The sequence below is a fragment of the Pogoniulus pusillus genome, chromosome 30, assembly GCF_015220805.1.
Source record: "Pogoniulus pusillus isolate bPogPus1 chromosome 30, bPogPus1.pri, whole genome shotgun sequence".
NCBI lineage: Eukaryota > Metazoa > Chordata > Aves > Piciformes > Lybiidae > Pogoniulus > Pogoniulus pusillus.
Genome location: NC_087293.1, coordinates 1,907,846 through 1,922,013, shown reverse-complemented (window position 1 = coordinate 1,922,013; position 14,168 = coordinate 1,907,846). Strand labels below are relative to the sequence as shown.

At 48.5% G+C, this 14,168-nt stretch overlaps 1 protein-coding gene across 2 annotated transcripts in view; it reads right to left on the bottom strand.

Moving 5' to 3' along the window:
* The window catches only part of PI4KA (phosphatidylinositol 4-kinase alpha), a 93,984-nt gene that overhangs the window by 66,294 nt on the left and 13,522 nt on the right, over positions 1-14,168 (bottom strand). The window contains exons 8-18 of one of the 2 annotated variants that reach the window (XM_064168770.1): positions 12,446-12,594; positions 11,339-11,404; positions 10,991-11,087; positions 9,816-10,007; positions 9,197-9,297; positions 8,096-8,225; positions 6,740-6,872; positions 4,912-5,007; positions 3,593-3,776; positions 2,704-2,807; positions 1,142-1,310 (exon numbers count right to left, since the gene is read on the bottom strand). In XM_064168770.1, coding sequence (XP_064024840.1) covers positions 1,142-1,310; positions 2,704-2,807; positions 3,593-3,776; positions 4,912-5,007; positions 6,740-6,872; positions 8,096-8,225; positions 9,197-9,297; positions 9,816-10,007; positions 10,991-11,087; positions 11,339-11,404; positions 12,446-12,594 — 1,421 coding nt within the window. The remainder of the gene's footprint in view (positions 1-1,141; positions 1,311-2,703; positions 2,808-3,592; positions 3,777-4,911; positions 5,008-6,739; positions 6,873-8,095; positions 8,226-9,196; positions 9,298-9,815; positions 10,008-10,990; positions 11,088-11,338; positions 11,405-12,445; positions 12,595-14,168) is intronic. The other variant, XM_064168771.1, reaches the window with a different exon arrangement.

The window sequence follows — 14,168 nt, the reverse complement described above, 5'->3', positions numbered from 1 at the left end:
AATCAAGCTGCATCCACTTAGAGCAATTCAGCATCCAACAGAAACTGGCTACACTGACCTGCAGTTTGGCCTAATGACCTCCTGAGGTCCCTTCCAAACTGCATTTTCCTATGATCCCATGAGACCACTAGAATTAGAATTCTGTCACATCTAAAGACACTCCAAGAAGTATTATGAGGAGTCCAGGACTCAGCATTCTGTATTTCCCTTTGCAGCTCTGTCTCCAACAGCTCAGCACTCTGGATGGTCTCCTCAGCCTCGCACAAATCAGACTCTGCTGGACAAGAGGGACACCACTGCAGAGATCTGCAGGTGTTTGAAGGACACTCAGTTCATGATCAGAACATTCTTAAGTTGAAGGAAGTCTGATTTTCTTCTGAGTGAGGGGCTGGTTCAGACACACAGAAAATTCACTTCACAGTATCACCAAGGTTGGAAGAGACCTCACAGATCATCAAGTCCAACCCTTTACCACAGAGCTCAAGGCCAGACCATGGCACCAAGTGCCACGTCCAGTCCTGCCTTGAACAGCTCCAGGGACGGCGACTCCACCACCTCCCCGGGCAGCCCATTCCAGTGTCCAATGACTCTCTCAGGGAAGAACTTTCTCCTCACCTCCAGCCTAAATCTCCCCTGGTGCAGCCTGAGGCTGTGTCCTCTCGTTCTGGTGCTGGCCACCTGAGAGAAGAGAGCAACCTCCTCCTGGCCACAACCACCCCTCAGGTAGTTGTAGACAGCAATAAGGTCACCCCTGAGCCTCCTCTTCTCCAGGCTAACCAATCCCAGCTCCCTCAGCCTCTCCTCGTAGGGCTGTGCTCAAGGCCTCTCCCCAGCCTCGTTGCCCTTCTCTGGACACGCTCAAGCATCTCAATGTCCCTCCTAAACTGGGGGGCCCAGAACTGAACACAGCACTCAAGGTGTGATCTAACCAGTGCAGAGTACAGGGGCAGAATGACCTCCCTGCTCCTGCTGACCACACCATTCCTGATGCAGGCCAGGATGCCTCTGGCTCTCTTGGCCACCTGGGCACACTGCTGGCTCATGTTCAGCACTTGTATTCATGCTTTACTTGTGCTGGCTGTGCAGGTGCAGAGCTGCATCCAGTTAAAATTCAGTGAATACAAACCAGTGAATATCTGACCTTCAGGGCTGGTCCTTTTTCACTTGCCCTCTCACTGGCCCTCTTTCCTTCCAGCCCAAGCTGAACAAAGAGTTCCAGCAGGTTCATCAGAAGTTCATCCACAAGGTGTTCTCCTTGGATGTTAGCAGCGATGTTAGCAAGGGCGTTAATGACGGCTAAGGAGCAGTGCCTGAGGAGAGAGAACAGCTATGAACAAGCAGCTCCCCAAAGCCCTGTTTTCAGTCCTCTCTTCATAATCACAGAATGGTTTGGGTTGGAAAGGACCACAAGGATCAGTTCCAACCCCCTGCCATAGGCAGCGACACCTCCCAATAGAACAAGTCGCTCAAGGCCTCATCCAACCTGGCCTTGAACACCTCCAGGCAGGGACCATCCACAACCTCCATGGGCAACCTGTTCCCACCCTCACTGGAAATAGCCCTTTCCTAACATCTAGTTTGAATTTCCCCTCTGCCAGTTTAAACCCATTAGCCCTTGTCCTGTCACTACCAGACCTTGTAAATAGTCTCTCCTCAGCCTTCTTGTAGGTCCTCTCCAGATACTGGAAGGCCACTACAAGGTCTCCTCGAAGCCTTCTCTTCCCCAGGCTGAAGAGCCTCAACTCTTGTAAGCCTGTCCTCAGAGCAGAGCTGCTGCAGCCCTCTGGGCATCTTTGTGGCCCTCCTCTGGTCTTGCTCTAACAGTTCAATGTCCTCCTTGTGCTGAGGGCTCCAGAACTGTACACAGGACTCCAGGTGGAGTCTGACATAGTAATGTCCTAATAACTCTTGCAACTGGCAGTTTTTCACTCAGGAGAGCTGGTTTGGTGTTTTTAAGGATTGGTGGCTCCTCACTTTGCTGCTAACTGAAATGCACTCAGCACTGAAGTGAAAAATGCTTTGTAAACTTTGCCTCCAGAGGACACTTCATTTTTGATGCTGTCACAGCCAAAAGGACATCAATTTCCTGTAGCAGATATGGCTGCAGCCAACGAGCAGCAAAGAGCTGCTGGACTGGGAACCTTCTGGAGCAGAATCAAAAGCAGCATCAGTCACTGTGGGCCAGAGGATGGCTGCATTGGGCCAGAGGATGTTGAAATGTTCACAGGAACTGACCTCTTGGTTATTCACACACTACACTGAGAGATACCCACCCCAACCAAGGCAGGAGGGATAGCCTTCAGGCAGAGCAGGAACTAAAATGCACACTTACACACTAAGAATTACCTTGTCAATGGCTAACAACACCCAAAATCCTCCCCCACAGAAACCTCAGTGAAACTTCAACAGCTTTGCTAGGCTAAGAGATTCATTTCCCCACACACAAAGCATCAATGTCAATTATCATTTACAAACATTAGCTTCTTATGGAGGCCAAAGAGTCAATCAGAATCCCCTGCAGTGGAAATCACTTTTAGGCATCCCTAGGTTAAAAAGTGCTGTATTTCTGAACTAACATTTTACTTTTTAGAAGCAAAGAGTACTAATTATAGCCTCACTATAAAAGTTAGACTGGGATAAAGTGACAACCCCTGGTGTGGCACAAAGGACACTGGGTAGAGCATCCAGACAGCTGAGAGTTACCTGTATCCATGATCCTTGTAATCTTTTGTGGCAGAGTAAACCACTGAGCTTGCTTTAACACTGATCTGCTGAAAGAGGTTCCACACTTCCTGGTAAATGTATTGCTGTGAAGACAAAAACAAAGCCCAAATCACTGAGCAGAACCTACTGAATACAAACTCAACGAGCCTATAAAACACACTAAGTATTATCAAGCTCTTCTGAGAAGCCTCTAGACTGAGAGTTTTGGCTTCCATCAAGCACCCAGTGGAAGTGGTTTTAACTGTTCAAATTGCAAAGTTCTTTAACTCCTCCTTCCTGATGGACATTTTTAACTCAGCCTTCTGAGTCCTCAGAATTACATTCAGAGAAGGTAAACTTCTGGTGGGCAGAAGGATGCTCACCAGGCAGCAATGTGCCCTTGGGGACAAAGGCATCTTAGGGTGGATTGGAAGGGCTGTGGTGAGTAGGTCAGAGAGGTTCTGCCGTCCCTCTGCTCTGCCCTGCTGAGGCCACAGCTGGAATATTGTGTCCAGTTCTGGGCTTCTCAGTTCAAAAAGGACATCAGGGAAGCGTTGCAGAGAGCTCAGCTCAGAGCCCCCAAGCTGCTGCAGGCAGTGATCATCTCCTGTGAGGCCAGGCTGAGGAAGCTGGGGCTTGGAGCAGAGGAGGCTGAGGGCTGCCCTCAGTGCTGCTGTTAAAAACGTGTAGAGCAGCGTTGGGAGGATGGCACCAGGCTCTGCCCAGGGATGTGCAATGACAAGACAAGGGGCACTGGGTGCCAGCTGGAGCAGAGGTGCCACGGGAGCAGGAAAACCTTAATAAACTTCTGCAAATGTAGTTTCTGAAATGTTTCCTCTGAACTAAAGGGATCACAAAATGGCACTCTCTAGGTCAGCTCTTTCCTTACATTTCCAGTGATGACCAAGCAGCCCAGCTGATCAATGATGAGAACATCAAGGTGAGAAGGTGGTTGGCAGAACTTCTGCTGTAGGATCTGTAGGATGGGTTCCATCATTTTTGGGGTGTCCCTCAGTGCCACTGCAATGTGCCCTAGAGCACGAATTGTGTGGTCAGGAATCAAATGAGCTTCCCTATTAGAAAAAACAAACAAACAAACAACCCCAAAACCTTGCATGTAACTATTGAACAGCTCCACAGACCTCCAAGCACTTCATCTAAGAAAGAATTTAAACTTAAACACCACTAACAGCTTTAACATTGCCACTCTACACACACATCCATTCCCACCACTAGCACTAGAGATCTACCTGCACCTGCAGTACTGCATCCAGGACAGACTGAAAGAGTTGGGGTTGTGCAGGCTGGAGCAGAGGAGGCTCCCAGGCAACCTTCTTGTGGCCTTCCAGGATCTGAAGAGGGCCTACAAAAATGCTGGGGAGGGACATTTTAGGCTCTCAGGGAGTGCCAGGACTGGGGGGAATGGAGCAAAGCTGGAGGTGGGGAGAGTGAGGCTGGAGGTGAGGAGGAAGTTGTTGAGCATGAGAGTGGTGAGAGCCTGGCAGGGGTTGCCCAGGGAGGTGCTTGAGGCCCCATCCCTGGAAGTGTTTAAGGCCAGGCTGGCTGAGGCTGTATGCAGCCTGCTCTAGGGTAGGGTGTCCCTGGGCATGGCAGGGGCATTGGAACTGGCTGCTCCTTGTGGTCCCTTCCAACCCCAACCAATTCTATGATTCTAAGTTGGTTTTCAAGATGAAAACCAAAAACATCTCCCCCAAACCCCACACTAATCCATGAACAGACTTGTGCTGGAGACAATAGTGAAAAGAGGTTAAATGTTCAGCAGAACTTCACAACAGGAGACTCAGACCAGCCATGAAAGGACTTTCTGCTGGAGGTTTACTTGTTGGTGAGTCCCTTGAAAACTTGGCAAGTCAACTGCTGGAAGTGACAAGCTGTATCAAGCCACACAAGGCAGTTGAAGCTTTAAAGATGCAGCTGAGAGAATATCTGTCAATCTATGAGTCATAACTGGCTAACACATAGCAAAGATTTGCTGATTCAATCAGATAAAACCAAACCTACAGCTCTCAGTATGAAAACAAGGGTCAGCTCTGCCAAGATTTGCATGGGAAGATCTTGACCCCACACAGAAGCTGACTCATCACATAGATGCTTAATTGTAAAACAATGCTGCTTGTACTTGTTTTAAGATAGAAGCTTTGGGTTGATTGAGTGAAGGCAAAGTTGGTTTGATGGCTGACAACTTACTTATCACTCTCTTGAGAGATGTACAGCCGGTTAGACAAACTGGCAAGAAAGGCCTCCACGATCACAGAATCTATAGTCAAGCCAGCTTTCAAGCACCTGGAAACACAACAAGCAGAGAACTTGTCACAACAGCCAGAGGGGAAAAAAATACAGTATCACAGTATTATTAGGATTGGAAGAGACCTCACAGATCATCAAGTCCAACCCTTTACCACAGAGCTCAAGGCCAGACCATGGCACCAAGTGCCACGTCCAGTCCTGCCTTGAACAGCTCCAGGGACGGCGACTCCACCACCTCCCCGGGCAGCCCATTCCAGTGTCCAATGACTCTCTCAGGGAAGAACTTTCTCCTCACCTCCAGCCTAAATCTCCCCTGGCACAGCCTGAGGCTGTGTCCTCTCGTTCTGGTGCTGGCCACCTGAGAGAAGAGAGCAACCTCCTCCTGGCCACAACCTCCCCTCAGGTAGTTGTAGACAGCAATGAGGTCTCCCCTGAGCCTCCTCTTCTCCAGGCTAACCAATCCCAGCTCCCTCAGCCTCTCCTCGTAGGGCTGTGCTCAAGGCCTCTCCCCAGCCTCATCGCCCTTCTCTGGACACGCTCAAGCATCTCAATGTCCCTCCTAAACTGGGGGGCCCAGAACTGAACACAGCACTCAAGGTGTGGTCTAACCAGTGCAGAGTACAGGGGCAGAGTCACCTCCCTGCTCCTGTTGACCACACCATTCCTGATGCAGGCCAGGATGCCACTGGCTCTCTTGGCCACCTGGGCACACTGCTGGCTCATGTTCAGGCAGGTATCAATCAGCACCCCCAGATCCATCTCTGTCTGGCTGCTCTCAGCCACTCCGACCCCAGCCTGTATCTCTGCATGGGGTTGCTGTGGCCAAAGTGCAGCACCCTGCACTTGGAGCTATTGAACTCCATCCCCTTGGACTCTGCCCATCTGTGCAGGTGGTCAAGGTCCTGCTGCAGAGCCCTTCTGCCCTCCAACCCAGCCACATCTGCCCCCAGTTTAGTGTCATCTGCACACTTGCTGATGACTGACTCGATGCCCTCATCCAGATCATCTATGAAGATGTTAAAGAGGATGGGGCCCAGCACTGATCCCTGAGGGACACCACTAGTGACAGCTGCCAGCTGGATGTGGCACCATTCACCACCACTGGTACACAGCAGGTACAAGGGAAAGAGGTTTACACTTAAGTTTAAGAACTGACTACCTAGGAAGGCTGCAGACATGCTTTGAGAGTGGAGTTTCTACTGCTTCTGTCTCCACAAACAACAAAGTGCCAACATGCTACAAGGTAAATTCAGACCCTGCTGCTTTAGAAACAGCAACCCTTTTGTCTCGAGTCACCAGCTATGTGTCTTCCCTCCAGCTCTCTCTAGCTCTCTAGACATCAGAACAGGCTGCAGAACACCACCCACAGAGGTGTTCAAGAAACATCTGAGCATGGCACCTGGGTGCATAGTTTAGTGGCCATGGTGGTGCAGAGGTGATGGTTGGACTAGATGATCTCAGAGGCCCTTTCCAACCAAAACAACTCTGCCCACTATCCTCTCTCAACGTCATAATCTAAATAGAAAAGAACCCCCTGCTGAGAACTGAAACAGAGACTGCACCAATTAGGTACCTGGGAAGCAAAACAACGACACTGAACTATCGTTTTACAGTTAGAACATAAACAGAACCAAAAGGTGCCTGAATTGAAATGAAGTTACAATCAAAAAAAGGCCAAAAGCCTTTCCAGAGGCCCAGAGCAGCACCTTCTAGAGGGTCACAACACTTCTGCTAAGGAAGCAGGACATGTGGTGCAGGTCTCTCTCACCTGCAGATGTTGTCTATGGCGATGTCACGCAGCTGCTCATACATGGATGGTTGACTTTTCTTGCCAGGCATCACACTGAGGGTGGACTCTGAATGTTCATTGGTTACACTAATCTTGATGTCATTACCACCTACTAAGAACACAAGAGTACAGAAATCAACATCACTTAAAGTAGGTTCCCCCACCCCAAAGATGAGAGCACCCAGGCAGAGCAGCCTGTGGTGAGGGCACAGCTCAGAGAGCTGCAGTGAAGAGCTTTGGAAGTGCAGATGTTGTCAATAGCTACAATGTGCCTAAATAATTACTCTAAATTGAGTCACCTTCAGGTCTCATTTTACCTACTCTGCTTTAGCATGATGATACTGCTTCTGCATTAGCAAGTGATTTCAACAGAAGACTTTCCTTTTGGACATCATAACCTGACATTGCAGCTTAAGAACATCAGAAAATCTCTCAAATGCCACCTAGATGGTCATGGGGCTGGAGCACAGGACCTGTATGGAGAGTGTGAGGAGCACAGACTCCTTCAGCCTGGAGAAGAGGTAGCTTTGGACAGACCTGGCTGCCTTCCAGAGTGTGAAGTAGGGTTTCAAGGGCACAGGAGAAGGCTCTGTGGAAGAACGAGACACAACAGCCCTGATTTGAAAGAAAGGAGGTTCCAGCTGGATATGTCATTTCTCTCTCCCCTCACTTTAAGGATGATTATGCACTGGGCCAGGTTGTAGCCTATATGTCCTTGGAGGTTTCCAAAGGCTGATGAGGACAAAGCCCTAAGAAAACAGCCCTGAAGTGAGCACAGGTTGACCTGTAATAGAGCCTTCAGCACGGCAGCTGTTGGTGATCTTACCCTGGTTTCATTACAACAGACACAGCAAGGTTGCTGCTAGGATAAAAAGCAGTTCTAGAAGCACTGTTTACCTTTAAATACACTTCTGTCTAGGGTCTTCTCAGGGATGTCCAATGATAGGACAAGGGGCAGTGGATGCAAGCTGGAGCAGAAGAGGTCTTATGCAAACATGAGGAAAAACCTTTTCACTGTGAAGGTGCCAGAGCCCTGGAGAGGCTGCAGAATCTCCTGCTCTGGAGACATTCAAAACCCACCTGGATGCGTTTTGGTGTGACCTGCCCCAGGTGATCCTGCCCTGGCAGGGGAGTTGGACTGGATGACCTCCAGAGGTCACTTCTGTGATGCTACCAAAAGTGTATTTGCAGTCTCCCTCTCCATCTCTCCCCAAAACACAACCACAAATGCATCTCCATTTCCCCCTGCAGCTGTATCCCCACAAAATACCCAAAGGCACCACAAAGCCACACTGAGCAGAATCTCCTCTGGAACGTGGCCTTTTGCTCCTTTACCTGTGTGATACTGGCTGTGATACTTGTAAAGCTTCACAAGCACTGGGGAAGGTATCACAAGGAAGTCTCTCAAGGATGGATTGACAGAATGAACCACAACAGGGAACCTCTCGCACAAACGGCCCAGACCCTACACAAACAAACAAAGAGAGGAAAGGGAACAGCTTTAGAACCTAACAGCAGCTTGGGCTTGCAACTTCAGCTCAGTACAAACCCACCCAAACCAAAGCACACAGAGCTCTGAGGTTCAGTTTTTAAACAGGAGATTCAAGCCTCATGTTCTCTGATGCTATGAGTGCTGCATGCAGTTGAGCCTTGCTGCTTTCCTCCTGGGTGATTTCACAGGAGTTACATGAAATGAGCTGCACTCCATAAAATCAGAGGTACTGGGCAAGTTCCAACATGTAGAGACTCCTGGTTACTTACTACCAGCTGGAAAACACATCTGTAGGGCTGTAAATGCCCTAAGAAGACATGAAACTTAGAATAGCCAAACCTTAAGTCTTAAAGCTCAGTGATCTGCTGGCCCCAGTATTTCAACTACCTATGTGATGACTAAGAAACTGAATGTTCCAGAAGCTAAGTACTAGTTAACTCCCCCCTTGTGAAGATCACTCTTTGAGAAGTAGTTGAGCTAAGACAATTTTGGAAGTACTACCCTACTGCATCTCTTGTTTTCATATCAGACCCCTGAAATCCCAATGTAGTTTGTCCCACTGATGGGACAAATTCTTTTCAGTTGTGCCCTGTGACAGGACAAGGGGCAGTGGATGTAAACTACAGCACAGGAAGTTCCACAGTGACATGAGGAAGAACTTCTTTACCCTAAGGGTCCCACCTAGCACAGGCTGGCTAGAGAGGTTGTGAAGCCTCCTTCTCTGGAGCCTTTCCAGCCCTGTCTGGATGCATTCCTGTGTGACCTGTGCTAGATTCTATGACCCTGCTCAGGCAGGGGGTTGGACTCGGTGATCTGTGAAGGCCCCTTCCAACCCCTAACATCCTGTGATCCTGTAATATCAAAAGCAAAGGTGTTCTTCTAGCAAGCTGTACAACCCCTCAGACTGTGACTCACTGACAGTGTCAAATGCTGTAAAGACAGACCTGCAAACAGCAAATCAGCAGTGGCAAGTGAGCAATGATGACTTTGCTTGAGGTTTTTGACTGCAGCTTCTCCGATAACTTGATGCACAGGTTTTCTGCACCTGACACACAGAAAGTACAATCCAAAAGAAACACTTCCTTTAGCAGATTCATTAACAGCCTACACACAACCCAACATGTAAAGGAATCTCCAGACCAATACAGAAAATAGATCAGCTTAATTCTCCTCATACTAGGAGCTTTTTGACTCCATCTCTGTGATCTCTCATCACCCAGCCAACTCCCCTGGCAGCTTTCTGACACTTCTACTCTTGCATTCTAACAGCAAAGACTACTCCACTGAAGTTTATTTTATATTTCTCTAAGCACTATCTACACTCAGAGAACTTCTGAGTTGCCCAAGGAGGTTGTGGATGCTCCCTCCCTGGAAGTGTTCAAGGCCAGGCTGGATGGATGAAGCCTTGAGTGACCTGTTTTAGCGGGAGGCATCCCTGCCTATGGCGGGGGTTGGAACTGGATGATCTCTGAGGTTCCTTCCAACCTAAACCATTCTATGATTCTATTCCTACACCTTAAAACCCCCTAGAGACATTGCAGACCCTGAAGGGCTTATTTTTACTTTGCTCATCTTTGACAGCCCACACCATGAGATCCACACAGGCAGCATTGGCCTGACAGCGCAGCTTCAGAGGGCTCAGTTCGTTGTGCAGCCGATCCACGTCGTGAAGGATTTTCTGCAGCTCTGACTGACTGCTGTTGAATTGCTCTAGTACAAAATCATGGATTTCCTTCACAAACGAGTTGGGAAGATCTAAAGAAAGGAAAGGAAATGGCATTGTACCAGAAGGATGTGAGTCAGTGCATCAGAACGACAACATATATAAAGTGCACTGCTATAAAAGAAATTCTTCCCTGAAGTTCAGCCCCTGCCTAGAAGATAAATTTCATAGCAGAGTCCAGCATAAGCAGCCATCTATTAACCCTCTCAGTGGTGCTCAAAATGTTGGGTGTTTTGGTTTTTTTGAATCTCTTCTATCTCAATAGCAACATTTTACATGGAAACATTTCCAAATCCAACTTTTGGAGCACACGTGAAGTTCCCAGGAGATGCAAATCTTGGTGCTGCAGCACTTGATACAATGCAGGCAGCATACTGTCTTTGTTTAAAGGGACAGTGGGGGAAGACAGAGCTCTAAAATTACTTTCAAAGTAATTAAACCACCACCCCCACCCCCCGGATTGGATAGAAATACAGAACACATTCAAAGATTGAACAGAAGAGGCTACCAATAACTACAAACCACCGTGCAAGGCAGTGCAGAAGCATATGAAACACACAGAGAATCCCTTCAAGCCTTAACATTCTTCCAAGCCTTCCTCCAAGCAGACCAAAACCCCAGAAGCCCTTTTCTTCTCCCTCCTGGGGTCCACCATAAGCCCCAGTGCTCTTTCTTCCTCCCCTCATTGTTAGGCTATCTCAGGCTGGCCAGGCCTGAACTGTCCCCTCCTTCAGTCAGGCCAAACAGGCTTGTGGCACTCCCTCCCCATTAGCAGATAGGAGAGAGCACCTCCCCAGGGGGAGAGGGAAGGAAGAGCACGAACTGGCTTTGCTGCCAGCCTAAGGAAAGCAAGACAAAAAGAAATGTGGGAATGAAATAACCTCAGAATGCTGCTCTGGATCTCTTGGAGGTCTATGCTTCATAGTCCTTAAAGACATAAGTCTCAACCTAGGACACAATGCTTTGGATCCCAAACATACCAAGTGATAGGTGGCAATAAATCCAAACACTCTACCTTTCATGTAGTATAATGTGTCCCTCAGCATTTTAAACTGAGCAAGGTACAGAGGGTCACTGAATGCTTTATAGTAGAGATCTGTACTAGCACCCATCTGAAAGAGAGAAGAAACAACCTGCTCAGCATCAGGTCTTTGCCATCACACAGCTGAATAAATCCTCTTATTCCAACCACATAATTGTTCTCCTCCACATGTAAACAAGAATTCAGAAGAGGGGGTGAGTATAGCTCTGCAGAGAGCAAAGGCTCTCACCTTACACAGGGAAAAGACTCATTTTCCAAACTACTAACCAAGACAAATAATGAAGTACCCAAAGTCACTAGAAAAGGAGTTTGAAAACACACCTCTGAGACTTCAGCCACAACTGCATCCAAGGTCTTCAGCAGAGAATCCCCAACGATCTGTTTGACCTACAGAAGGGGAAAGAGGTGAAAACAAAATCCTGATGTTTGCTGTGGCTGGTTTAGGTAGGAACTCAAGGCACAGGAAACTCAAGCCACAGTGTCAGATGACTTCAAGGCTACAAGAATTTCTTGTTGCAACAAGGATAAACAGATTTGAGCCTCTGTGGGATGCTGCACAGTAGCTGGGGCAAGAAGCAGCCAGGGCAAGTAGTTTGTGGCACTTGTGTGCTTAACTGCTTGAAAGAGTCCAGCACAGAGCCATGGAAATGATTAAGGGAGTGGAACATCTTCCTTCTGAGGAGAGCCTGAGGAGCTGGGGCTGGGAGCTTGGAGAGGAGGAGGAGCCTGAGGGGTGACCTCATGAATGTTTATAAAGATGTGCAGGGGAGTGCCAAGGGGCTGGGGCCAGGCTCTGCTGGGTGATGCCCAACAACAGGACAAGGGGCGATGGGTGGAAGCTGAGGCACAGAAGTTCCATGGAAACATGGGGAGGAATTTTTTCACAGTGAGGGTGACAGAGCACTGGACCAGGCTGGGGGGTTCATGGAGTCTCCCTCTCTGGAGATATTCAAGGCCTGCCTGAATGCATTCCTGTGTGATCTGGTACAGGTGATGCTGCTGTGGCAGGGGGGTTGGACTGGCTGAGCATTCAAGGTCCCTTCCAGTCCCTGACATTCTGTGATTCTCAGCAACTAAACCCTTCTAGAAAAGGGTCTCATTCTCACAGCCAAAACCAGTTGGGTATTTCAGCAGCTAGCAGTAAGTTACCTCAGATCACCTGGCTTGCAGGGCACAAACTGGAGGAAGCTGCCATAAACTTCTTTGATTTCCCAAACTATTTACAACTTCCATGAGAACTTTTTAGGAAGACTACTGAAGCATGACACTAAATGCCATAAAAATAACATTAACATAAAGCTTGAGAGACAAAAAAAAAAAGTCTTTTTATTTGCAATTCAAAAAGCTAAACCTGAACTTGGATCCATTCCTAGCAGGAGTCTCCAGAATGCAGTCTCACTGCAGCCTCTGCATGCCCCCAGTACATACCATGTTCAGCAGCTGGCGGAGCATTTCCAGGGGGATGTTGAACTCTTTGTTGTTGATGCCATTGAAGAGAGGAGAAACTGAAAAGCTGGAGCTGATTGTAGAGAAGTAATAATCGGGATCCAGTGCACTCCCATCAGGAAGATATGAACCTGACCAGAGGAAAACAGAGAGATACAAGTTTAGGGAAAGGATACACACATTTGGTTTAGCAGGCATGTTTAGCTGCTGCTCAAGAGTTCTTTCCAACACAGGTAGTCTTTATCTTGCAAGCTATCAAGAGGCACAACTCAGCTAATCTACTGGTAAATTATAGCAGAGAACTACAACAAAAACACACACTTGTTCATAACAGGTTTACAATCACAATGGAAGAATTCAATGTATCAAAAACCCTCCTGAGATGCCTATTCCAGACTCATCACCCTCGGACTGAAGAACTTCTTCCTCAGCTCCAGTCTAACTCTGCTCTCCCTCAGCTTCAAAACATTCCCCCTTGGTCTGGCTCTAGACACCCTCAGCACAAGTCCCTCTCCAGCCTTCCTGCAGGATCCCTTCAGGTAGTGAGTGGAAGGCAGCCCTAAAGTCCCTCTGAAGCCTTCTTCTCTCCAGGCTGCACCCCCCAGCTCCCTCAGCCTGTCCTAGTAGCAGAGCTGCTCCAACCCTTGGAGCACCTTTGTGGCCTCTTCTGGCCTCACTCCAGCAGCTCTGTGTCCTTCTTCTGTTGAGGACAGCAGAACTGGACACAGTAATCAAGGTGGGGTTGGACTCTGGAGGGAGGCCCCTTCCAACCTCTAACATTCTGTGATTCCGTCTCACAACAGCAGAGTAAAGGGAACATGGAAGAAATTAAGTGAAGCCAGGGCTCTGGAGAGGGGAATGGCCCAGAAACAGAAAATGCCCAAGCTGTCAAAACCCTCAACGGGACAGACAAAACCAGAGACACCAAAACAGCACAGAGGCAGAGCTACTTCTTCATATCACTCACGAAAGGTTAAGCCCTGCTTTGACACAGAGCTCACAGTCAGAGCTCTGCCAAAACCCAGCGCTGAGACTCTGTGCCTGAACTCGGGACGTTGTTTCCCCTTCCTGCCTTTTAAGCTGGAGTGATTAACACATCTTAGCGAGCACTCCAGTGTCTCCTTTCTTATCCCCCCCTTCACCGAATGAACAGCTTTTACACAACGACCCACATCTCGTTCCCTTCAAACGTTTGAGTTTGATACAATGTGCCACCAAGGTCTCACAACTCAGCATATTAACACTTGTTCCTCAAAGATACTCAGCTTAATCTCCTGAAATATTTTTGGCCTAGCTGCATTGAGCTCTTCAGTGCTAGGCACAGCCTAGCAGCCAGGAATTCACATCTCTCAGAAGCTTGCCAGCAGGAGCAGGGAGGTGATTGTCTCCTTGTACTCTGCTCTGGTGAGGCCACAACTCGAGTACTGTGCTCAGTTTTGGGCACCTCATTACAAGAGGTATGCAGAGGTGCTGGAGCCACTGCAGGGGAGGGCAAGGAAGCTGTGAAGGGCCTGCAGAGTAAATCTTCTGAGGAGTGACTGAGGGAGCTGGGGATGGTTAGTTTGAACCAGAGGAGGCTGAGAGGAGACTTCATCACTCTCTACCTGAAAACACCTCGTGGAGAGGTTTGCACTGGTCTCTGTTCACAGGTAATTAGCAATAGAACAAGAGGGAATGGCCTCAAGATGCAACTGGACAGGTTTAG